Source organism: Lepidothrix coronata, unplaced genomic scaffold (assembly GCF_001604755.1).
Source record: "Lepidothrix coronata isolate B3197 unplaced genomic scaffold, Lepidothrix_coronata-1.0 Scaffold87, whole genome shotgun sequence".
Lineage (NCBI taxonomy): Eukaryota > Metazoa > Chordata > Aves > Passeriformes > Pipridae > Lepidothrix > Lepidothrix coronata.
In genome coordinates, this window is record NW_016690267.1 from 1,421,767 (window position 1) to 1,449,112 (window position 27,346).

At 39.4% G+C, this 27,346-nt stretch overlaps 1 protein-coding gene across 2 annotated transcripts in view; it reads right to left on the reverse strand.

Moving 5' to 3' along the window:
• Positions 1 to 27,346, reverse strand: part of CDH13 (cadherin 13) — a 449,115-nt gene that overhangs the window by 245,352 nt on the left and 176,417 nt on the right. For both annotated transcript variants that reach the window (XM_017820998.1, XM_017820997.1), the window contains exon 4: positions 16,887 to 17,003. In XM_017820998.1, the coding sequence (XP_017676487.1) occupies positions 16,887 to 17,003 (117 nt within the window). The remainder of the gene's footprint in view (positions 1 to 16,886; positions 17,004 to 27,346) is intronic.

The following is a 27,346-nucleotide window of genomic DNA, read 5'->3' on the forward strand; positions in this document are numbered from 1 at the left end:
GTAATATTCAGCCTGACTTCAGATCAAATAAAGGTTTTAAGCTAAGTCAGAGAGGGAAATGAGAAGGGAGCCTGTACTGTCAGCACGTCTCAGAAAACACGCAGTGATTCATGACAACTGACTCCCAGGTCCTGACTCCAAGTCTTATTCCACTTATACCCATGGAAAGACACCATCCAGATCCAAACTCACCACTAACACCACAAACCTGGACCATTTTCCTCTGTGGATCACTGGATGGGCACACAAATGGCTGTAAAAATACCTCTGGGGAATGTTTTTGGCTCCCTACTTTGTTCTGTTAAATTTACAGACCTACAAGAAAACAGCAAGTCTTAAACAGGAATATCAAAATTTAAACCCCAAATCTCCACGAATGCACTTTCAGGTTGACTTCCCACCCCTCTCTCCTCCTTCATTTACTACCAGGTGTTATTGTGGGACATGTTAAAGTTTGTTTTAGCAAAGAGTTTCAATTCAACAACACGGGACACACTGTGACCATCCTCAACTCCAAGTCTGTGAGTCAATAGAAAAGTCTCCTGTAAGTTCTGTTTAATCAGGTCCCCTTTGCCTTGGCTCTGTTTGGAGATCTAACACAAAAACTACTTGGCAGGAACTAGAGATAAGGTTATATACTCAAAAGAAAGTTTTAAGTACACCTTGAGAAATTTGACTGCTTCTAACTTGAAACAAAAGCAGTCTATAGTGATTAAAGGACAGCATTAATGCCTTTCTTTAATCTAAAAATAGGCAATTTGAAAAATATTATATTAAGCTATTATACTAGTACGAAACCTTTTCATACTACCATTGAAAAGAGATTTAAAAAACCACAAATGCAACACCTTCCAGTCTGCTTCCTGCCTGGTTTGTGTAAAGCCAGTAGTCAGTTCATAAAGTAGAATCATTACTTCAATATATAGAAAAAAGAAGGGTGAATCTCTGATCCTGATAATTTCACTGGAGGTTTTACCATGTATTTCATGGCAGTTTTATTTCTAACTAATTTTCAGTGTAAGCATGCTATATCTAAAGATACCATATGCTAAACACACAATAACTTGAAGGGTTCACAGAGACCCAGAACATGGAATATCTGTTCTTTCCAAGGTACTTCACAAAAATACAGAGGGGTTTTGGAGTGTACATTTAAAACTACTGATAAAGCTCTAAAAGCCCACAAGTGGATCGAGTGTAATCACAAATTTCTGGTGGGTATCATGAAATCAGAAGGTTCTTCCTACTGGAGAGCACCAAGAACCTGTTCTGTGTGTAGACTGTAAACAGGTCTTGCCCTGTTTGTGCCTTTACGAGGACTCTCTGCCACAAAATCACAGACAATAAGATATTATTCATATTTACTCACATCAAGATGGCTCAGTAAACCTAATTCTGAACTTGCACAACTATTTAATTCAATTTTGCAACAACACCAATTACCCAAACTTAATTTATGCAGAAAACAGTCGCTCTGGTTCAGCGCAATAATTCATGTAGATTTTAGAATTTCCTTCCTCTAAAGAGTAGAAGCTGAGCCATAAAATTTAACCACGCAGAACATCCACATTCTCTGACTCAGCAAGCCAAAAGTTGTCTTTGTTCCAAGCTGAGGGTGTCTTTGTTTTAGTCTCTTCTCCTATTGAGACAGATATTTGTATAAATTTGTCTGCACTAACATATGCGTGTGTGGACAAAGAGTGGTGTCTACATCTACAGACACAGTCTGACGTGGGATTGAAATGATATCAAGAATATCAGCAAGAACTGAGCAACTGATTGGGTTTAGCTCTGACAGATTATAAATAGTATAAATAAGATTTACTGATATCTCTTTGAGAATAAATAACAAATAATCCACAGAATGAGTGATCAATTACACTGTATTTAAAGTTTTCAATAATCCCTTTGATTCAGAAGCCTTATGCAAGAAAACAGCCAAACCAGTGTCTTCTTGACCATCACAAGCAAAAAATACCAGGTGAGGCAGATTCTTCAAAACATTTTCCCAGTTTTCAAAGTGCATTGATAAATACAGATCTTTTCCTCAAGTTTCACTAATTAACAAATAAACCTACTATGTAACAACATGAAGCAATGATTGCCACAATCAGCAATGCCCACTTGTGAAAAAGGCTCCAACAATAAAAAAAATTAAACCTAAAACCTCACAATTTTGGAAAAGCTGCAGCAATGGCTGCCTTTAAGATTACACATGGCAATCTTTGGATATTTTAACCAATATTTATTGGAGGGTTGAAAATGTAGATGCTCTTTTTAAATATGAAATATTCCCAAAGATCAAGAAGATCTTTCTAGGAGGCTCCAGGTTGAACCCATTAATACACTACCCAGGCTGCAGCAGCTTTATCTTGTCTAACTCTGACAAAATTAAATGCTTTCCAGTCACACAGAATTGCTTGCCATAACACTGTTCAGTGTCAAAAAAATACTAGTTAAAGCTAATAATAAGATTTTGTGAAAGTTTAAGCTTTTAAATTATGAAACTGTTACGTACATGGGTTTGGTGGATAATGGCTGTGCGTTCTTTGTCTTGCAGAATGGAAATGGAGCTAATAGTGTGGAAAAAAAATCATTTTGACACTTTAGTTGAGACTGAAGAAAAAAAAGAATAGAGACTTTCAAGAAGCAAAAGTCTTCACACTGAATAAACCAGAGCAAAAAAAAAAAAAAAAAAAAAAAGGGGGATATTTGTATAAATTATTTTAAATATTAGAAAGAAATTCCCTCTCTTGCAGCAACAGGGTCTTGCTTCTAGATGAGCTTGGGGTGAGGAGGATCTGTTCCATCTACCAGGACAAGCCTTAGCAATTTTAAACCTGTCTTAGAAAGAGCTGCTCAAAGGGGTTTAGTAGGAATGAATGTGACATAGTCTGGTCCTGCCACTCTGAGACACATCAGCCTCTGAGAAAAAGCCACATTAATCTGTGCTCTGGTAATGTCTGACACAACAGGGCCTTGGAGGTGGATTCACACCAGGGCTTTGTGCTGTTCTGCCCAACAAACCTGCAATCTATCCTCTAGTGACGGAATTAAAACAGAAGGCAAACAGAAACACAGGTCTCCAGTGGCATTTTAAGCCGGCAAAAATATAAATATCCAACCAGTACCTGCTCCACCTGTGGAGGACTCAGCTTTATTGTGCAACTACTATTAGCCACAAATAACAGCCACAACTATTCTGGGCCTTGGTTTTACACTTTGCTCAAAACCCAGCCTTGGGTTTACAGCCACAACAAGGCACTGGCTTACAGCTAATAAAGAGTAAAGAGAACACACACCTAAAACCGAAAACATAATTTAATTTTCTGGCTGCTTCCACTTCATACAACAACTTCTTACTGATAGTGACATTATTAAGTGATAATCTATAATCACTTCGGGGGGAATCCAAAATATACCCGGTTGTCACAGACATTTCTTTAACTCAGTGTCAACAGATAGCCCAATCCATACTCACCTGTTTATACAGATTATTAGCCTAGTTCCATTATTTAGAACAAATTAAAGAGTTACCAGATATTTCTGATGTACCCAATTGCTGTCTCCCTCTATTAAACTGCAGTTATAGTACGTCTTAAACCTCTAATTACAGCAAATATTAAGTATGTTACTTATAACACTGCACCTGTTTTAATCTTACAATATATCGATGTAGTAACATTCATATTGCACTTTCAGGCAAAAAGGATTGAACTTATCTAAAATATTAGTGTCTCATATGAAAATAGAGTTGAAATATTTGGAGATCCTCCCAATAATACGCTGACACCTATAAAGATGGAGGCACAAGAGTGCACCCATCCCCAGAAAGAATTCAGCAGTAAAGCTAAAATATATGTGTTTCTCTCCTCTAATTTAAGGGAAATGCAGGTAAAACTGTAGCAATCATTAATGAGGCAAAAGAAACCTTTAGATTAATGAAGCAGGTGAGTTTCCCCAGGATCAGGTTTGTTTAACTCTCACCAAAAATTAAGGCTGAAGGCATGTGATCACAATTCTCAAATAGAAGAAAAAAAAATATTTAATGGTATTAGGAACTTTTTTTAAAAAAAAAAATTAGTCAAGAACACATTGTGGAGGTACCAAAATAATTTAACAAAGTCTTCTAAGGTTATTAATAATTAAAATCCCCTTAATATGTGTGTTTCTATGGCTACACTTACTGTGTTTAGAATACAGAAAGCTCGTAAAACATTCCCAGGATTAGCAGCTAATATGAAGAGCAGAGATCACTTTGAAATTGATGTTTAGAAAGAACAGTCAAGTCAGTTCAACTATGAATCATTCATTTCAATTCCAGCCAGAGAAATCAATAGGCAAGAAAAGAGATCTCTCATCAGTTAGGACTGATTTTCTCCAGATCTGTCACTTTGGCCTGTCTGAGGAATTTCCAATTGGCAACACGGTATATCAGTCGTAAACTAAATCTACAGAAAAGAAATATTAGGGGAAATTATATCAGAAAATTTAGTTGCTAAATTTAGCCCATCTCCAGGAAAGGAAGAGGTAGAACTGAAGCTTTAAATCACCTTGTTAAAAAGCCCAAGTTCAAATGACCCCCAGCCTCCAGAGGCAACTGCACAGTCAACAAATTAGGACAATTTGACCTGTAAACAGTGTGTCTGTCAGCCCTGATTACAGGTGTGAACAGCAGAAAGGAACCAAATTAAAGTCCAGGAGCCCTTTACGATACAAGACAGCACTTGTCTCCAAAAGTCACCCAAAGACAAGGGACCTCTTTCTGAGCAGCTCTAATAACTCCACAATACTCAGGAGCACCCAGAGCTTCCCCAGAGGCTCTTCGGGGTCTGTTCCAGGGAATGTATCAGTGCAAGACTGAGTGGCTCAATAATCAGATATTATAATACCTCCTTTTACACTACAGGAGACCTGGAGGTGCCCAAATTATCACAAATGCCAGAAGAAGTAACTGTTTACCTCCTAATTCTAACTGTGGACTACACACACTGTCAGGCTGAAGGAAACAAGGCACCTCAATTCCCCTGAAAATGTGGGCCTTGGCAACTTAAATCTCACTGCTTTCAGAAGTAGCTTTTTATTTCTACCATTGCCAATGTGCTTTTGAAATGCAGAATGACTCTATAAATAATAAAGCAATATTTGAAGACAAATAATGAGTCAGACATTCCTCCCCCCCCTTCTCTCTGCTTTCCAGATACATTTGGGTAACATAAGTTGTATTGAGAAGAACAAGAGCTTAAACTTGAGGTGCTTTGTGGGAATACAGATCTGCAAAGCAACTATTTGTGCAGCCCCCCTGAAATCTTTTTGCAGTTCGTTTCCTTTACAAAGAGCAGTAAAAATAACAAGCAATTCGAGGGTGAACCATGCACAGCAAATGACACAGGAGTGGCCGTGGGTCAGTCCCAGGACACGTTTGTATTCTGCCTTTAATGGTGACCAGTCCCATCCTGCACCGACACCAGAGCCCAAACCATCAGCCATAACAGCAAGAAGGACACCCTTTCCCTTTGGCCTCTACATCTTGTGACAATTTTTAAGAATATCACAATGCTTGACAAAAATTATCAGCAGCCTCAATCCTTCGGTGCTGTTAAATCGTTCTGCAACATCATAATCTTTTCATTCCTTGTCAGACTCGTTTGGGATGATCTGCAAACTCTTGTCACCTCACTGTCTCCTTTGCCAGATAATTTTTGTTGTGTTAAACAGCACAAATCACTGTAAAGACCCTTGAAAATATCTCCTGGTAAAACCTTCCCTATGAAAATCTATTTCCACGCTGATGTTTCAATCTCTTTTAGCCGAAGGAGTCATTTCCTCTCGGTGGAGAAATCCAAGTTTCTTGGTTTATTGATCAGATTTATCCACACCTGTGAGTCCTCCATGGATCTTTATACATTTATGAGATATGATTTGCCTTCAAAAGCTCCACATTGATGTTCACTTCATGATCATTCAAAGGTTTATCCATTCCAGTGGCTGCTACATCTTGGCTTTTCCTGATCTCCTGGTGCAGGAATGGGATTTAGGGGGCCGTTGTAGTTCCTGATGTTTTCCAATGCTTCCTAGGTGCTTTTTAAAAAGAATGAGAGGTATGTGACACCCACATTCCAGTGCAAGTGAAGCCAAGGCCCACAAGCAGTTCCATGGCACAGTCAGGAGCTGAACAATTCCTGCTTTGAGCTCTCTTCAAACTTGGTCTTCACTGTTTTATAATATCCATTTTTTCTGGTTTGCTCTGAATTCATTCCCCTTGACACTTCACTTTGAGATGCTCCTTCAGACTCCTGTCCCCTTCCTTTGACAACATCTGCAGAGTGGCACAGCCTCCCTTGGAAGGGAATGTTGATTTCCAAAATCTTGAGAAAAAACTTTTACTGTTAATAGTTCAGTTTACTCTTCCATTTCAACAGGACTTTCACTTTATTAAGGGAGGTTGGGGATTTTGAAGAACCTTTTTGAACCTCCAGTGGAAAAAAAACTGTTTGTATTAGGTTTATTTATTTTTTTTTAAAGTATATAATTTATTAACTAATAATTAGGATTCTCAAAAGAAAATAAATTAATAAAATTCAGTAATGGTACTATATGACCTTTTTAAAGAAATAATATATATAATAAATTCTATTGATACAAATTGATTTTCATGTTCCAGTGACCCTTAGCAAGTTCAGTTTCACCCAACAGCACAGTAGTAACAGAGTTGACTCATTATGTTTTCCTGTTTACACGATTTCATCATGCTCTGTACTGTTCAGTTCATTGCCTGACATTCATCCAGATCCTTAGAGTTTTTCCTTTACGTAATTAATGATTTCCCCACTGCTTATGACTGATTTAACCCAAATCCCAACCCTACCAGGAACAGCTTCTCCAGTACCATTTGAGAGCTTCCTTTTCAAGTAGAAAAGGATCTGTTGAGGAAAGGCTGCTGTGCCAAACACCTGCTTCCTTAGTCTGATCTCCCAAAAAAACCCAGCATTCAAGTGATGATGCTCCCTGATCCATTTTCAGCCTTTTGCTCAGTTTTACCCAAATCTGTCCAAAACCAACCCAAGACACGAAGTTCCTCCAAGTTCAACGTAAATTGTAGCAATGCAAGTGAAAAGATCCACTGACACCTGTGGAGAAAGGGAGGAAGAGTTTCCATTTTTGCACATGGATATTCATGGATATTCATTTCCCAGCCAGGCCAGCTGGAGCTGCTCCCTCTTATCCCAGTTTGAAATGTCAGGAAGCAGAAAATAACACCAGTGGTGCTGAGGGCACTGTGGGATTATTTAAGGTCATTGTGCTTGAGGTGTTATCACAGATAGAGGACCTGGGTTTGTTGCAGGAAACTATTATTTGTAGAAATGAGCTTTCATCACTTCAATTATCATGCAAATAATTATAACATATTGTAAATCAGGCTGCAACACGAATTTCTGTTAAATTAATATAGCCCCTGAATTCAAGTTGTAGCCACACTCAGCTATACCCACACTTGCTTTTTTTTTTTTTTAAATATATTAAAACACATGTTATTGGATTATAGGGATCACTACTACTTTCAATTTCTGGCCTTCATTGTTGAACAGATTTCTATTCTCAAAACCCATTCAGAGGCTCAATTGAAAATGTAAAGCTTAATAGCTTCGTCCGTGCTTTGTAGGAATGAAAAGAGAAACTTCTGAAGCAGTGGGAACCTTGATGAAAATCCTATTTTCCAAGTGTGCTTTAAAAAATTTTCCCTAAAAACCCAGTGAATAAAGTATAACTTGATGTATACATGAGAAGCTTCATCCAAGCAGCAGCCAAGGAGAGAGTTCCTGAAAGTCTGGATGGGTGTGTATCAGCCTGTCCTCATTTTTATGCACCTGTATATATAAATCCAGTATGGAGGGCATGATTCCTGGATTTATATTCCAAATATAGAAATTCCAATAATTAGCACAACTCCACAACAGCCTCCAAAAACATAAAGAACACCATGGTCAAACCAAAAATCAATGCTCTTGATAATTTAATGACAGAACATGAAAAAGGAGGTTGATCCAAAAGGAAAATTATCTGAGTTTTTCATTTGCCTTTTCTTAAGCAATGTTTCAGTGGCAGAAAGTGATTTTTCTCTTTGTGAGTGAATTTAAAGAAAGTAGATGGTCAAATTAGAGTCTCCTTTTCAAAAGATAAGCAAAAGGAAATTGCTTATTAAAGGGGTTTCTCTAGCTGGAAATTTTAGGTCAACAGTGGATCATTTGATTACAATGAAATAATTCACATTTTTATATGTTTGACCCTGAAAGAAAAACAGGTCAATAGAGTAGAGCAACATTTACTTCCAAATGACATATTATTAACTGTGATAAAAGACTTTGGCTTGTCTTTAAAGAAGGTGAGGCAAAAAAAAGATGTCCTCATTATCCAATTTAAGCTGTGATGATACTCCAGTCATGCAAGAGAAAAAAAAATCAAGAATCATCTATGTATGATAAAACCAAGAGCAAAACACAGAAAAAAAAGGTTAAAATTAGTTACTAATCATTGAAGAGAACCAGCAGTTAGTCAGAAGGAAGAAAATTGCTATTGTTTCCCAAGTGACAGCTATTTACTCCACCATATATATGAGCTACACACAATACATATAATTTTTCCTTCTGGAAATACTCTGCCAACCATCTTTTCTTGATACCACTTTAACAAGCCACAGCTGGTAATATCCAATTTGTTGCCAGACCACTCTGCAAAATGCCTTTATTAAAGTCTTTCATTAATGGAGGCACCAAGGTTGACAGTATGACAGTATTTAGTTTGCAAATTGGCAGGGATAAGTTAATTTTGTCCCTAAAATGTCATTCATTTGGATATTGCTTTATATTACACCATAAACTTGCTAAGAACTGACTGCATGATAAGAAACCAAAGAATTACTTGGAATGGAACAGGAAAATGATTGGGTGGAGAAGGTTTAGTATTCAGATAACAAACAGGTCACATCTGAAGGAGTATGAACCAGTTCAGAGCTATCAAATAAATATCTTAATTGATTTAAAGGAAGCTCTGTGTTCATGTTCTCTCCCCTGTCAACATTCTGCAGTTGTCATCTTCTTACCAGTCACATATTAACTCAGCACTCTGCTAATTAACACTGTGGAAGTCTGTTGAATTTCTCATCCTACTTTGAAATAAAGTGTCCCTATAAGTAGATTTGTAGGAAAAAAAAAAATCACAAATTAAAGGTACCAAACAGAAATGCTGGAACCAACCATCCCGTTTTCCCAGTCCAGGATTACAGAATTAGGTTCAAACTCGGTCCTGCTAAGAATGCAGAGACCAAGTCTTTGCTCAAAAGTGTCCATTCAACAAGAAAATAACTTTTAGAAACCAGACAGCTTGAGTGGGCATTCCAAACAACTGAATTAAAGCAAGACAGAAAAAAAAGTCAAGTGGATAAAAACAACTTCCCACTGGTCAACTCAGGATATGGAATTGTCTTGGAAGATGGTAGAGATGAAAGTTAACCAAAAAATCAGTGTAGTTTCATGAAAAGCACAGAGTTAGAGAATGGCAGAAGTGAAGGCAAACTTACTTTGAACAGTACAGAGAGAATAAAATGTCGTATTTTCTAGAGTACTCAACTAAAGTGTTTTAAACATAATCCTATGTAGCTTGTCTAGTCAGGTTAATGATTTATCACATAATGTGTGGCTACTTGTGGAATTTTTGCCCTTGCTAAATAGCAGACGTTTGTCTTTGCCATTTGGCTTCCCAGTATTTTCACTGGAAGAATTAAAAAATAACCTTGTGAGCTTTTGCAGTTTGAGTATTGGAAAATAACGTGTTCTCAATCACTCTTACAGTGTTTCTCTTCCTGTCTTTTTAATAGCATCTTTTTTCCCCCCCTCTGTGTTTTGCACCTCTGTTATCCTGAATCCCTGGAAGGGATTTTGGCTGCTGCTGTCAAAAGCACTCTCCATTTATAGGAACAGCAGGGACAGAGTCACACCCCATTTATTTAGGGTGAGGAAGCTGACACAGGCCTGGAATTTTGGGGAGATGTCTCAGGTTTGCTTTTGCAAGATGACCATAATCAACCATTTAAGAAAAGCACCTTGGAAAGGTATCTAACACTGGGTATCATCAGGTGAAAAAGCTGCTATGTCTAAAAATAACCCAAATATTTTAAACTTGACTCTACAATTAAATTGATGTGCCAATGAAAAATTATTTGTCTGAGGTTTATTTCATCTTAATTAATGTATATAGGAAATTTACTGGCAGGGACAGACTCTTTTTTTCACCTCAGCCTTCATCTGCAGCAAAGTTTGTGACTATCAACTTTTGAGATCAAAGTTTACACAAACAGTGTGACAGTTGAACTGTGTGTACTTTGCTGAACAGCTTTAGAGCATAAAAATCTCTTGTTTGCTGCTCTCCTTAAGGTCATTAGCATGATTTATTATGGAGCAGGAAATTAGGCACTGGATATATCAATATTGGTCAGAAAATTCAATTCCATCATTGCCATATAACTGCTTTATCTCCAACAAACTTGTAACCATAGTAACTGGATTAGAAAGTATTCCTGAAATGTTTAAAAATTCTTTTATTCTTATTAACAACAATTCTTATTATTCTTATAATTCTTATTGTTTTCCAGTTTTCCAAGGCATCTGCTACTCAAGATTCTTCTGAAGGTCTTAAGTAAAGGGGTGTATTTTAACAAGGTTTTCCCTTAAAATTGTATCAGCTGAAAGAGAACAAATGTATTCTTTTGGAACTGTTTATGTGATTATAAGTATTTTTCAAAAAGGGAAGTTTGAAGTCTCTCAGAGAAAATCTGAAGTGCTGTTTTCACTTAATGCTTTGTTAGGACATCAAATACATACCCTTTAATGAAAATTAATATGCTGTAGCTTAATAATTCATGTCCATGCATTGAAAGCCCTTTAATTTAATGGAGTGCTGCTCCTTTCATTACACTCATTGCTCAGGGAGGTTGGTGGTTTTCCATGAAGGTCAGAAGTGTGCCATTCCTCCTTGCAAGCCAGGAATTTAATCAGATGTTCAACTCTGACATCTCCCACTGCCCATTCAGGCCCAGCTCAGCAGGATATTGCACATTTTCCAGAGCACCAGAGCAGCAGGAGAACTCCAGGTGTCTCTTGTGTCGGGAGCAGAAGCTGCTGCATCGTGCAACTGGGATCATATATTTCTCAAACTTTGTGTTCCCTCCTCAGTACTTCTGTTGGAAATTAATTCCTCTTCTCTGGGTACCAGAAACTTTTCTTTTAATCTTATGCCAAAATTTATATCCAGTAGTTATTACACCAGCGTATTCCTTCTGCTCAAATGATTTTTACACTCGCTCTGGATTTACAGAAAATGCCTGTGCTGGGTCAAACAAATTGAGCTCATATATATTTCTGCCCAATCTCACTGCACTAGTACCAGAACTTGACTTTTCTCTAATCCCAATCCTTTTTTTTCTTGCTGGATTTGTAAGAGCTTTATTTATAATACTGTCTTTTATTAATACTCTCTTTATTCCCTAAGTGCTATTCATCAATAACACCTTTTTCCTCCTCCTCCCACCTTTTCTACCTTGTTTGCTGCTTGTTTAGATATCCTCAGCTGTGGATGTGCCTTTTCCTGCCTGGACTAACAGACACACTTCAGCAGAGTGCTCTCCTTATGCACCATCAGACTGATTCAAGAAGCCTGAATTCCTTGTCCCTGAGTAATTCCATCTACTTTTGGAAAAAGTCCCTCACCTTGCAATGCTTCCCAGGAGACAATGGTTTCCCCACCTCCCTGATGGCACCACTTCAGCTCTCACTGAAATATTCTTCCCTTTTGGACAAGTCAGAATTCCTGCTGATACCACCTCCTATTTTCTGAGCATCCTGTTTGGAACAGCACCATCATTCCATTTGATGTGGCAATGATTCAAAAAAAAAAAAAAAAAAAACCAAATGGATCATAGAAAATAATTTTCCAAAACCCAGCAGATTTTTCCCCCAGACCTCAAACCCACGTCTGGCTCTGCTGTGAGAAACACATTCTCCTGCTTCCACAATACTTTTAGTAACAGAGACAAAGATTTAGACCAAGAACTGGGACTCAGACTTTACCAAGGGAGCAGTTGGTGAGTAGTCCCACAGATCTCTCTCTTGGAGCTGGAAAGGATTGGGGTATAAATATGTTCTGCACATCATTCCCTTCTCTGCCAGCACACCCCATTAGCTTCCAGGTTAGATCCCCATCCTAGCTACTAATTCCTTTCCTCCTCCACTTCTCTTTAGATTCTGTCTCCCTATCCTCTCACTTTCTGCCATTTTCCAGTAGAACCAAAGCACTTCTTAATTCAGCTTTTATTTCACTGCTGTTCTTGTTCCTCTCTGGTCTTTCACATGTCCTGCTCTAACCTATAAACCTTCTCTCCAAGTTCTATTCACAGGTTGATGGATCACGATCATCTCTCTTGACACTTCCTTTCAATTTTTTGCCTGAAGTTTGACATTTTTTACAGCTGCATCTTCAGTCCATAACAATTCTCTTCTGGGAAGCATATAATTTATCCTATATAAATAGGCTCACTAAGATAGCCACTCAGAAAATAGTCAGCTTCCAGTAGCTTTTCCATCCAGTTATCTTTAGCTTCCTCCCCTCTTCAGGTTTTTTTTCGACTGCTGCATTAACAGACAAGATGTGTTTTCTCTTTGCCTTAAATTCACAGCTCAGAGGAGGAAAAAAAAAATCCAAAAAACCCACTTCCTCACAGATCTTAAAGATTTCTATCCTTGTTGTTAGGCTGCACCATGTCTACTCTTGAACTTTTGTTGGGGTCAGTCCTGCCACCTCACTGCAGCTGAGAGTGCAGATCAGAGGCAGGAAGGACATATACAATTCTGATCCAAAATACCTGAAGAAACACCCCTTCCTTCCAGAAGGACAAAACAGACAAATAAATAAGAAAACATTTTCACTTACTGTAAAAAAAAAAAAGTTTTGTTTTTTCTTTATTCAACAGTTTCCTTCAAAGTCTCTTGTGTTTCTCTCTTTCTGTGTTCTGACCTTCACTGAGCACACAAATTCCTGCCAATTTTTACCAGGCTGCTCATGGCTTCCAGAATTTGCATGCCAAGAATTACAATACTCATTCTTATGAAGGACAATTCCTTTAAATTAAAGAATAGAATCTTTGAGTCATCACATGTCCACCAGCAGCATGAGAGCAAATCCTTTGAGCCCGTAGAAGGACAGTCTCACTTTGCAGGTGTCCTTCTCTCCTAATGTGTGGAAAAAGGGCTGGAACTTTTTGGCCACCTTCACAGTCACCTTCCTGCTCCTTGATCTGTGCTTTAGTGTGAGGATTAAACTTCCAAAGTGCCATCATCCAGTTCATCACCACAGTTACAGGTGATGAGATTGTCCTCAAGTGGATGCACAGAACCACCACTCTCAAGAAAACATTTCCACAGCCTGGTGGTGAAGAACCTGTCACTGCAATCACAAGCTAATCCTGCATCCCACTGGTTTGTATTTCATTTGGCTTGATGTGGACACATAACCAGAAAAGTAACATATGGAGAGAGACTGAAAATTGAATATCAGATCCCTGTGCTATATCAGCAAGAGCTCAACAAAACACATCCATAACAGTCGAGAGTTGTAGCCTGGGCCATCTGGTCACAAAGGCCCATATTACCAGGATTGTATTAAAATATTTTAATCTCACTGTTTTCCCTCAGGCATGAAGGATGATATGCAAAATCTTGAATTCTGCTAAAAGGTGAGATTTTTTCCACCTCCAAACACAGCATGCCTATGATAGTTATTTAATTAAGAGATCCCCTAATGAAGGGTGTGCAAATAGCAAGGCAATAATCCAACTCCTGAGTGGGTTTGCTGGAAAGGCAGGAACAGCACAGAGAACAGCCTCTACACATGTATTTCCTTGTTAAGCTAAATGCTAATTCAAATTTTGGTAATTAATTTAAACAAAGCAATGTTTCCACTTGTCCAGTGCAGCATCTCCTTCCTGATACACATAACCAAATGAATGATGTGCTCTAAAATCCCTTTTTTTGAGTGTGTGTGGTATTTTTTTTCTGAATTGTGAAATAAAAATTAATTGTCCTCTCCCTTCTCTCCTATTTCTGCACATCTGCCTTGCTCCCAACTAAGTGCTAAAAAGAATTTCAATTATTGGCTGCTGCAATCTCTTCCAAACAACCTTGTGCATTTCCAGCCAACATAGCATGGGGTGGAAAGCAGGAGACAGTCAGGATAGATGCACAAAATGCACTGGTAATTCCCTAAAACAGGCAAAAGAAAGGGAAAATAACACAGTGGAAACTTAACTGCTCTGTGAACATCCAAACAGAACGAGTCCTGTCTGAAATATAGTTCATTGAGACAGGAAAGCTTCACATTCCTTCTCATTTTTGAAATTCTGTTATAATGCACAAATTATTCATTCTCTGAATGTTTTATCTCTTCCCCAAAACACTACGGAAAGCACAGCTCCTGAATCCATCTGCAGTGTCCCTCTGCAGGGATCACAACAGACCAGAGGTGGCAAAGCCGAAGCTCAGGAGAAATCCATCCCCAGCAGAAGCTGCAGCTCATCAGCCCGTGATGCATCAGCGGTGCCCTGTGGAGGTCCCAAAATATTTTGGAAGAGGAAATGTGTTCCTCGTGCCTTACAGAAGTGGGCAAATAAATGGTGGGTTTTTTTCAAATTCGTGAAGCTACATAAACTTCACAACAAACACCTAAATTTAGGTGAGACAGATGATCAACTTTTTCTACACTTTGTGCAGGATCCATGAAACAAGTCCATGAAACAAGTGATCTGGGTTAACAGAAGCATTCATTCTACTCAGGAAGAGCTCACAGCCTACTTATGAAGATCTGTGACAAGTCAAGAAAAAAAGAATTGCTTTTATTTTATTGTCATTTTTGCATTGCCTCCAACTGAATTTCTTAGCTGGGGGACAACAAACTCTTCCCTCCCATCGGCGTGTCTGAGGCTCCAAAGCTCTTTATTTATGCTTTGTTCAACATTCTGTTGCAAATTACTGCAGTTCAACCTAACATTCCATTATTTCAAACACCTCTAAACTTTTTGTCTCACACGACACATTTACAATCTATTTTTCTACTCGCAGTAACCGCAGCCAAAATACTCAGCTTGATATCTAAATTAGAACTATGCTGAAAAAAAAAAAGAATCCAGTAAAGAATCGTAAAAATTATGACAGCTTAAAGTGTTTCAAGGTGCTGATCATTTGCAGCTCCTATAATTTAAACATCAGTGGAGGACAGGTTTTCTCAGGGCCTTTGAAAAACAGCCCGACAGATGCTTTTCCACTCCTGGGTTTGCACATCCTGTTGTGATCCCCCAGTAGCACTTCAGGAACGGCAACAGATCAGGCTGGCAGGATGTGAGGAAAACATTTCAGCACAAACAGGACCTGATTGGGCTCATTTGTGCTTCAGGAGCCTCAGTCACCACAACCATCATCCCAAACTTCCAATAAAAACAATGAAGGCATTTCTACAAAGCAACTCAGGCTACCTGAGATCCAAATATTCAGTGTTCACGAGCAGAAAGGGTGGAAGAGGGCTGGGTATAAGTAACCTTTTCCATTCTCTGACAGCTTTAAAATTGAACAAGCCTTAAAAATTAACTATTTATCACAACGATAGTTATTGATCATCAATTCTCAAAGATTGAAATGTGGAGGGAGGCCTTCACTGTTCAGAAATAGCTCTGGAAAGTTTAGAAAAATGTTAAAAAATAAAAAACTTACAGAAATTTATGAAACCAGTATAAATTATTGGTGGAGAGAAGGGAGAAAAATGAAATCCTCATAGATTATTTTTTCTTTTTACTGAAAAGGAAACAAATTTTCCTGATTATTTAAGTAACTGATTAGGTGCCTGTTGGCTTAATTACATGACTGCATCACTAAATGGCATCAATTGTAGAGTAAAATTGTGCCCTTGAGCTGTGTATTTGGCTCCAGCAATCACACAATGGGAGTTAGGAACAAACTCCACATCTGTGTGTGCCACCATGGATGGCATTAACACGCCAACTAAAGTCTGAGGGAGGCAGAGCAGTCCCCGTGTCAAAACTGCCAACATGAAAACTATATTCATGTAATTATAACCTCTCATGCCTTCATGGCCATTTGAGCAATTACTGGTGGTTTATTTTTTATTATTTTGTATATCTGAAGTTCTGGAAAAGTGGCTGTTAAGACCCTCATCTCTCTGATCACTTGCAGACACAAGAAAAAAAACTTTCCACTTGTTTCTCAGACCTCTACAAACAACCAAAAATAAAAATGGAAACATCTACTAATATATATTGAAACATCTACTGATATATATTTTGCCTTTGGCCATGACAAATTAACTCAATGAACTAATGTAAATAATGAACAAAAAAAAAACGCTTTTACAGGAATACCTTATGATTTCCTTCCAGGAGTTGAGATGGAAACAAGATATCCCATAGCACGCAGTGGGATGTTCTTCATAACATTCCTGGCCAAGATCTCAGCCCCAGCCCAGCACCCAGACACACAGGTGGGCAGCAAACTCTCCTGAAGAGAGCAGCTGCATTAAAACCACACCTCTGATTAAAGCCCTTTCCATGAGCTGGGAAATCCTGCCATGAGCACAAACTGTTGCCAGCTGTCTGCACAAGCCATTGTCATTTGTCTACACAACACAGACAGAAAAACAATCTTCCTGATTCAGTTTGATATTTCCAAATGCTGTTGGAATATTACCATCAATGTGACAGGCATTGCAAAAACTTAAGAGAAAGAGCTCAATTACTTAATAACAGAATTCTATCCAGGTCTAGGTTGACTTACCTTGCCAACTTGTCTGGGGAATGGTGGTCTTTGATTTTCAGGAATTAATATTGGAGTTGCCAAAATAGCCCTTTTTTGTCTTGGAATTCCAGCGTTGCCTTCTAGTTTTAGGATTTCCTAAAAGAAAAGAAAAAGAGCAATTACAAAACGTTCCAATCCACTATTCAGTCATTATTGCCATCCACTGCATCTTTAGGCAAAATCAACGTGAACCACCACATTCTAAGTTGTGTGTTACATGTTTCCCCAGCAATTAGTGATAACATATCAAACCAGGTATTTAAATCTGTCATCTTACTGTACTTATTACAGTGACAGCAGACAGCCCATATTCATTTTCTTTTCATGTAGACAAATTACAAAGCTAAGAAAGTGTGTTACCATCCTAACCTGATGACTGCTGAAATCATAAATCTTAAGCAAGGTCTGGCTTACCTCAAATACTTGTAACAAGACCAGTAAAAAGCCACACTTCAAATGTCTTTACATAATTTTCACGTCCTAAATTGCATCTCTACTCACTTGCTTCTCAGTCCAGGCTTTCAATCAAACAGAACTGACACTGAATTTGCAGACACTGTCAGCGGGTAATGAACTCTAAATAAACACCAAAAGCTTGTAACTTCAAAATAGACTCCAAAAGCCCAGGTGTAACTTAAAATATCAGCCAGCAGGTTAATTGGTGTTGGGTGCTTTGTGTTGGGGTTTTCTTCTCCTTAGAGAAAATTTCACACCGTATCATCACAAAGAACAAAAGTGGAAGCTTTTTAAACACAGGCCTTGCTTTTCCTGCTGCATTTTCTGGAGTATTTATTTCAAGCTGAGCTTCAGGCAGTTCAGCCCTTTTATGAGCCACAGTGAACTCTTCACAGCGGCCTCTGGCCCCTGGAAAACTTTGTCCAGCACACCTTTGCTTCCTCTGCCCTTCTGCTTTCTGATCCTCTCAGTGCTCTCCCTGCAGGAGCTGCAACTTCCCAGCTCCACCCTCTTTTTCTTTTGCTTCCTCCCACAGTCTCTGCAACTCTCTTCTCCAAGCGCAATCACTACCAAGGTCAAAAACAGCCTCTCCCCATCTCCCAGAGCTCTTCCCTTGATCTAGGGCCCCTTTTAGGAAGAAAAAAAAACTAAAAAGAACACAAAGAAACCCACACAAAAAACCAACCAACCAAACAATAAGCCCCAAACTAACCAAACCAACCAAACAAAACCCCAACAAAAGCAACAAAAGCACACATTTGTAGTGCATTGGGAACTGTGGAACTGAAAAAGATTTTGATCACTACTATTCATTCAGGTTGTTTTGACAATTTTAGCCCCAAAAAATTACAAGTTGAATTAAATGTCTAATTCCAATAAGGCAGTTACATCCTACAGATAACACTTTGCTCTCTTCATGAACGAACTCCCAAAACTGAAGTTTCTCAGTCAGTTCTGGAATCCATGTTGTTGTTTTAATAGCTGATACTTCATTACATAACAAAAGCACCATCCCTAGGCTGTATTTTTATAAAACTCCAAAGCTGGATGAGTTTTCTTGGTGGCACAAATTGGATCCATCAGCCAAGATCTGCACAGGCTGCTCCTGCTGCCATCTGTGTCGGTGCCTCCCATCTAACAAGTCTCCCATCATCAAAACTCTGCTCTACCTCCACCAGCTGTAGCATCACTTCTCAAATTTGACAACAAGCAGCAGCAAGGGAAACACAAGTTTTCACCCATTTGCTTTAGTCATGATAAAGTCAAAGAGCAGTGGGAACCACACAGAGAATCCCTTCTCACAAGGTTGCCAATTTTCATAACTTTTTGAGGCTTCCCCTGACAGAGTTCCCATCTCTCCCAAAGGCTTTGCCACTTCCCTCTAATCTTTCAGTCTGAAGGCCACTCGGGTCCCTATTTTTGTCTTTCAACTCCTCTCCCAAAAGAATTTTCCTTAATAAAAATTCATGAGAAAGTTCAAGATAAAAACATTTGAAGTGTCAACTAAAAAGGAAAGAGCTGAATTCTCTTCCAAAGGCAAATGCCCAGAGCAGTGAGCTTTCAAAATCACTTACACTGTAAACACAGCAGACAGATTGGCTGGCATGTGCCTGGGACACTTCTGAGGACAGGAACGGGGACTATCAGCACATCCACAAGGAGACACCAGTTCTGCAGCTCAGCAGCAGCAGCAAGGCTCAGCTGCTCCCAGCTTTCACTCCCACCTTCACGGTTGTCCTTCAGCTCATGAAGGTGTCAGGGAGAATTCCCAGGCACGTGCTCTTTGCAAATGAGGCAGACATTCACATTTACAGAGCTTTGTATCGTGAAGTGGTTTGGGTTGGAAGAGGCCTTTTAAGACCATCCAGCCCAAGCTCTCTGCAATAAGCAGGGACATGGAATCACAAAACCACAGAATCAGCCAGGTTGGAAAAGACCTCCAAGATCATCAAGTCCAACCCTTGATCCAACCCCACCATGGTTCCCAGACCATGGCACTGATGCCACATCCAGTCTCATCTTAAACACCTCCAGGGATGGAGAATCCACCACTTCCCTGGGCAGCCCATTCCAATGCCTGATCACCCTCTCTGTAAAGAATTTCTTCCTGATATCCAACCTAAACCTCCCCTGGCAGAGCTGAAGACATATCCAACCAGACCACTCTGCTCTGAGTCCCATCCACCATGACTTTGTTTCATGTTTCTTCCTATGCCGGTTTGAGGAGGAAAAGGGAATTTTCAGATTGTTCAATACCTAGATCTCCCAATTTTGGTAGTCATAGACCCCTAAGCAATTAGTTCATCCCTTTCCCATGGCAGGTTATCCTTACACTTTTCCAAAGGTTCACAGATGTAAGAAAAGCCCTAATTATATTCAATGAGTCAACACTGAAGTCATTAATATAAAGAAGTGAAGTTCTAAAGGAAAGTAGAAAGGTGGTAAGACTTAAGGCCTTCAAGTCCAGATTTCCAAGCAGGACTTTGGAACAGGGGGGAAAAAAGCAAATAGAATTATTTGCTTGTTTATTTTTGTTTCTAAGCACAATTAGTCTGTTGCGTGGAGAAAAAAGCTTATGCAGATTGGGCACAGAAATGTGAGTGCTTCTTCTCTGAGTGTGTTTCACACTGTTTATTCTCCAACTCTCTCTGTGTTTTTTTTAAATAGTGATTTTTTTATGATGATTTCTCTCTGTCTTATCATCCCCTGGTGTCTAACAGCAATGACTGATTAAATGAGTAGCCAAAAGCATCACTGTGGAAAGCAGGTAAACAGAGGAGAAGAAAAGGTCAAGAGCACTTCACCAACACTTTCAATAATTCACTGTTGTTTGTGGTATCATAATGATTTCCCTGTTTGTAAAGAACAGGGGAGAAGAAAAAACATTTTGCTTAATGCCAAGCAGCTGCAACTGATGGTTTGATCCCCAGTTCAGTATATAAAACAGAATCCATGGAATTGTGTCAATTTAGCACCTGGATCAACAGTTAAAAGCATTGATAAGACTCTCCTTCACGGGTGGATATATATTGCATATGGAATAATTTGCACTGAATTCGCTTATTTAATTTCTTGAAGAAGCAACTCACGAGGGATATGAAATTACTCCAGATAGAGTTGGTGATTTTGCTTCAAATTTTCTTACAATACCAGGTGGTGTTATAACAGGAGCTGTCTTTTAGCCCTTGCCAATAAGAGAAACCCACAAAGCAGTTTTCCGTCCTCTTTGCAGGAACCAGCTGATCAAAGCCTGCAGTGGTTACCACAATTCCAGACAAGTGTTTGTGTGCCAGGGGTGTGGGGAGGTTGGAAAGGCACGTCCCTGGTGGGTGGTGTCCAACCAGCACCCAGAGAGAGGATGGCCACAGTCACCATCTGCTTCTTCCACACCTTCTGCTTGGTACCAGGGACAGAAACATGGGGTGTGTGTCCAGAAACACCCATCCTCAAGCAAAATTTGAAATTATTATAATAAATACACACCAACCTAAGAAAATGTACCAAAAAAAAAATCTTTCTGACTGTTTTGGGGTATTTTAAGCCAAAATGGTAGGAGAGAAATCCTATCAGCTTCTTTACTTTTACTATTTAACTACAATATCACACCTGTGATCGCTACATTTCCAGAGCCCTTCTCATGGTCAGTGGGTCACCTGATCAGAACTAATATTTCACTGGCCACCATTTCAGAATCAGCTTTTACACCCTATTTTTTACTTCATTCATTTCCCTTTCTAGACATGGAATTGGCACAACAGTTCAGCACCCAGTGTGTTGATTCACTGGCAGTAAAACCTGATTCCCCCTTTACTACCAACAGCCTCCTCATTTTTCCAGTATTTAGTTTAGATTTTTATTGAGAGATGCCAGTCTGCCCTGACTCCAATCCTATGCAAGTTGCAATTTCCCTGCATCCCTTCAGAACTCTGCTCTTTCTTTTGTTTTTCTTTCTTTTCACCGGGGGTTCTTGGGAGTGTCCAAATACTTGAATATTTGAATAAATGGCCCAGTCACTCTCCAGCAGCAGGAACCAGTACTCTTGACAAAGAAAATTTCATTAGAACTTGTCATGGGAATGAGGTGGCTGAATACTCCTATCGATTTGTCACAGTGAGGGTTGGAAGCACCACTGGAGTGGCAATCAGTAATCCACCATGGGCACCAGAAAAATCCTGGAGCTTCTCGCCATTCAGTTGGTTTTATAGACTAAGGTTGATGGTATGAAATGGGGTCAGTCCTAAATACAAAAAGTAAAAATAATTGAATGCTCATTGAAATAGGATGTATAATGAGAGGTGTATCAGTCTTTCCAGAAAATAACATCTCCACATAATACTGATCAATTAAAGCTGCACACAGATCAACTTAAGAAATCATTTTATAAAATTCTCAGCTGAAATTTCAAAGAGTGCTGTAATAATTAGTTCCTTTATGTTTATTTCTATCATAGGAATATTGTTAATATCTGCAGTATTAATAGTAAATTATTTCTAAAACATATGCCAAAACAGAAAACTATTCTCTCATGTTGGTACTAATACGAAAATCTAAGGAAGATGCTGGAACTTTATTCATGAGTTAATGAACAACTGTCTAACAAATAATTAACTCAGTGAATAAATTGAAGGATTTTAAAGGTCAATGGCATTCACACAAACAGCTGCTCAAAAGTATACTGTCCTCAAAGCCTGCAAATGTCACCTTAGGAATCACTTTGTATACTTGGGAGGAACAAACCCAGTGAAAATCCAGCTTGCTGAGGGGGATTGGGTGTTTCAGAGAATATAAGTTTCCAAGCTTATGAAGCACAATCAGATACAACATTTGGGTAATGGAAATTGCTGGTGGAACTTGATTTAATTACACTGGGTGTTTCTACAACTATAATTGGTGCATAAATAGAGAGGCCCAGCCTTACAGTGCCCAACTGCTCCATCCATTAACTGCACAGCCCCTTGGGAATCTCAGAGCACAGCTTTGCTCAGGTGCCCTTCATCTCCCTGTGCCAGATGCATTTTTATAGGATGGAGGTTCCTGTTATCTTTAGAGTCAAGAACATGTTAGGAAAAAAATTTATTCCTGTTCAAATCATTTGGTCATGTGTAAATCAGAACTATTTTAATGCTAATATATTCTAGGGTATTTTTTATACATAGGTGACAGAAACTGTCGTGGAGACACGTCTGAACTCTTGCTTTGTGAAATGATTCATTCAATTATTGCCCTGAACTTCAGCAGTATCTTTTTGTGATGGAAAAGTCCTGTTTCTATTTAAGTATAAGTTTCATTTATCTTCCCATCTGCCTTATTCTGTGTCAGGGAAAAGTTTTTCTAAGATGGTAACAAACTAAGTGCCATTAACTTTGCTTTTGTACACATTAACCATGGGAGTTACCTGTACTGAGAATAATACATGACCAAGAGCCCTTCCCTTTTTTAAATTAACATTTCAGACTATTCTTGTCATCCTTTAGAGTGTTATTTTCATTTTGAATCATATGTGAGTCACCCCCTCTTACAGGAAATCTCGTATTGGTTCCACACTGCTCATTAAATATAATGAGGTGTCCCTTATACACAACCAACCAAATATGCTCTGACTGCCTCATCTGTCAAACTCAGTGAAATACAGGCTTAAGGAGAAAGACAATTGCTGACCTTATGCCTCTGTCTTCACCAGGATACACTAACAACACATCACTTATCACTGGTAAAAATACCCTTTTCTCCATCTCTCCTGTGCTTACGTTTGTTGCAAAGCAAACAAAACCAGGTTGCTTTTACAGCATGCCAGGAGAAATGCAAAATTTTTCAAGATGTCCCAAAACCTTCAGATCCTGAAGGAAATGTACTTTAAATAAGGAAAGCACTTGCTGATGCAATTGCCAAGACATACAAGCCTTACGAAAACTGTCCTGTAATAAAAATTTACATGGAAAACAGGAGGGTTTGACTTTGTGGTTTTGGGAGTTTTTTCTCATTTAATGAAAGCATCTGTCATTGGGTTCCATACCAACCTGCTACTGAAAACAGCACTGGACACACAGTGGAGTTCTGGAGCAATTCAAATATTTCAAAAGTCTGATCCTTTCGAGCTTTAACCAAGATCACGTGGAAAATACATCTCACAGCATGGACACAAGGCCTTAACTTCTTACTCTCAATATTCCTGCTGAGTCCACTAAGTGGACTCCTTTCTCCATTTATATTGAAGGAACTCAAAAGGCAAGAGCTTCCCTTCACCCCCAGCAAGGAGGGAAAACATCTGAATGAATGGCCCAGTCGCTCCCCAGCAGCAGGAACCATTACTCACAGAACACACCTCTCAGTTCCAGGACATGTTAAATGAATCAAAGATGAACCCTTTTGCTGGGGCAATAACCTCTAAAAGAGCCACCAAATCTGCAGGTCAGTAGCACACAACTGACAACTCCAAATGTGGAAAAACACAAGGAGCAAGGAACAAGCTGTTCATTGTTTCACTTCTGGGATATAAGGACAATTTCTAATAAAGAAAATTTATTTCTTATGTAAAAGAAATGCTATTCATAGAAGTTGTTTTACCTTGGAAAGCCAGCTTTGTGTGTCTTGCTGCAGGGCAGGCAGCTGTAAGTATACAGCAGAAAACCAACACATTTTATAGCCATGTTCTGGATTCAAGTGCTGTGGAATTCACTGCATTCTAACAGTGCTGCACAAAGGCAATTCCATGATACCCTAAAGCAATATAAGCATGATAAAGTCATGTATGCTGTTTAATAGATCTGGCAGCTGCAGTGCCAGTGCTGTGTCTGTATGGATGCATAAACCCTCTGCTTCCTACCTCCTACGAGTCCAAGCTTGTACAACTAAAGCCTTCTCAGTCCTGCTCCCCAACTATTCTCTAAAAGCTCTATTGCCATGTATTCCTTGTTATCCCTCCATTCCTTCATCATCTTCATTCCCTCAACAAAACAACCCCTCATCCCATAGAACCGTAGAATGGTTTGGGTTGGAAGGGACCTCAAAGCCCATCCAGTGCCACCCCCTGCCATGGGCAGGGACACCTTCCACTAGCCCAGGTTGCTCCAAGCCCCATCCAACCTGGCCTTGGACACTTCCAGGGATGGGGCAGCCACAGCTTCTCTGGGCAACCTGTGCCAGGGCCTCCCCACCCTCACAGGGAAGAATTTGTTCCTAATATCCCTCGAAATCTACTTTCTTTCAACTTAAAGTCATTATTTCTTGTCCTATCACTACATGCCTTTGTAAATTCTAATTCCAAACACTGATTATTTACCTTGCAATTCTTTTCTAAACTCTGCACAATCCTTCTGTTCTTCCTGTCACCTGCTGCATTCCCAAATAACAACTCACTTTCTCTTACTCCAGCTTTCAGTGTAATTCCACAAGTCCTATTTTTCTTTCAAAAATATTCATTCCTTAACATTCATTTTGAATTTGTTTCTCGTGAACACTGGTGATACAACTTTACCCAAAATGAAGCCATCTCAAATTTACATTTCTTTCTTTCTTTTTTTTTTTAATAACTCTTTTAAGACAAGGTAAGTAACAGCACTCCCTCATAATGCCATATTTTAACCCCTGACTTTCTCATTGGGAGCTGACATGATATACATTAAATTACTACAGCAAATAGATTTGTACATGCCATAGATCACTCTGGAGCTTGTGAAATCCCACCATAACACTTCCAGGACCTTGTCCTCCCCTCCCCTGCCATTTTCCCAATGCACAGACACCCCCAAGCCAATCCAAGAAATGCATAAACTCTGTCAAATGGCAACAGTGGCTTTTTAAATTCGGTGTGCATGTTGGAAGCAGCAATTCCTGAAGTGGGACAGTAGGCAGAGAAGCCCAGTTAAGCTCCCAGCAGACACAGGGTTTCCAAATCTTCCACATCATTATTTGTCACTTTAAATAAAAGCAGGTCTCTATTTAAAATGAGAATTCATGACATGTTGGACAGATACACACATTAAACATTATCTCTTCCTTCTCTCACCATCTATCACTAATCCTGACTGTCCAGAAAAACATCTTATTTTCCCATGCTATCAAATCCTCAGGAGGGAATGAGGAATTCAGCTTTTGGCCTGAGATTTCACAAAACACACCTAAAAAATCACAATGCAGACACCGACTGTATGTCCTACAACCCTCCCCTGTACATTTGGACAACCTGAACTGTGAGTGTCCATTAGCTGGGCACATCCAGTTGAATCCTGCTTTTTGCACAACACTAATTACATGCAGGAGACCCACTTAGGGGCAAATTGCCCATTACCTCATGCTGGAAAACAAAATAAGACCCCTTTTATTAATAGTCTGAGAAGTCTCTTTCTATTTTCAAGGACAGTTTAACTGGGAGGGACTGTCAACCCCTTCCATTAGAACTGGTGCACTCTTAAATGCAATGTAGTGCTGCAGTCACACACCTGCACCATTTCCCTCCTCCTTTCCATTAGAGCAGGGCTGTACTGACCCACCAGCAAAAATAATGGTCCCTAAGACTGCCAAGCAGGAATGCACTTGGTTTAGACCACAGGTCTGCACAATAAACCAGATGGGATATGTTCTGTCAGACCTGACTGTGCATGCAGGGTGCTCTGCAGAGCTGCATTGCCTGTGCTGGCCTGCACAGGAGCTGCCAGACTGACAAATGAAGCACTAGCCTGTGATGAAGACAAAATGCCCACTTAGATCCAGGCTACAGCAAAGCTCCTCAGTCACCAGGCTGGGTTTGGACTGTGGTGGAAAGCGCTGCCATGGTAGTGCATTAATCCACTTCAGCACTCGGCCCAGCTCCTCGGAACAAATTAATTAGCAGGCATTAACTGAGTCCAAAACGCTGAAATTGCAGTGTATTAATCCACTTCACAATTTGGGCTGTAGTTTTACTCTTCAATACAAACAAATTAACAGGCAGTACGTGGCTGACAGCAGCAGCTCAGCTCTGTGCTGTGCTACAATAGACGGTGCTGGAGGTTCTTGTGGGCAGCTTCTCATCACCACCCGCTGGGGTTTGTACTGAACTTAGGCTGCCTTTGTCAGAGATGAAAATACAGCACCTAAACATGCCCTGTGTTATTTGTTCCCACCACAGTTACCTAATTAAATTCACAGGACAATGGCTCTTAATTCTAAACCTTTCGTTAGTCTGGACAGTCTCAGCCCCACGTGGTATTGCTGAAGAGAGAACACAGGTGAGGTTCTAACCTAAAAATTCACCTGCAGTAAAGCAACTTTTTAAAAAGTATTACTACCAAGATATGTAAAAAAATCACAGTCATTAACTCAAATTTGACTTCTAGAATCAAGTTCTACAGATCCTGTAAAATACATCGGTTCAAAATAGCAACATTAGTTTGGTTTTGCTGCACCTATTTTAGGGTGAGAAATCAAAGTTCAGCTTTTTTTTCTCAGAACATTTCTGAAAGAAAAGTGAAACACGCAGGATGGGACCCAGACATAGGCTTGGAGATCTTGGTGGATTCTCACATTTCTCCTTAATCACATGCTGGCAATTAAGTCTACTTCAGGAAGTTCAAAGATTGTACCTGTCAGGAATCAGAGGCAAATTAATTGTTATACTGGAACAGATCAATGATTCATGAGCTGTAGCATCAAGCTGCTAACAATATTAATTGCCACATACTTCAGGGAAAAGAACCTAAAATGGCAGGACTATAGTTTACAATGGTTTGAAGTTGGGTTTTCTGCTGAAACTCAAGTCGAGCACAGCTTTACAATACATGAAATGTGACACCCATAGTTCTCCACTGTATATCATTAAAATTCATATGTTTGGATGGGAGCATTTTGCCCTAACAACCTGCAGCCATAGGAGCATGGAAATATTTTATATTCCTTACTTCACACCTGCTGACCTTTAACTGAGCATCTCTGTGGGATGAGAACAGTCCCCACCTGCACAAGCACCAAATAAATAGGTTTTATTAAAGTTTGCTGGCCAAGAGAAG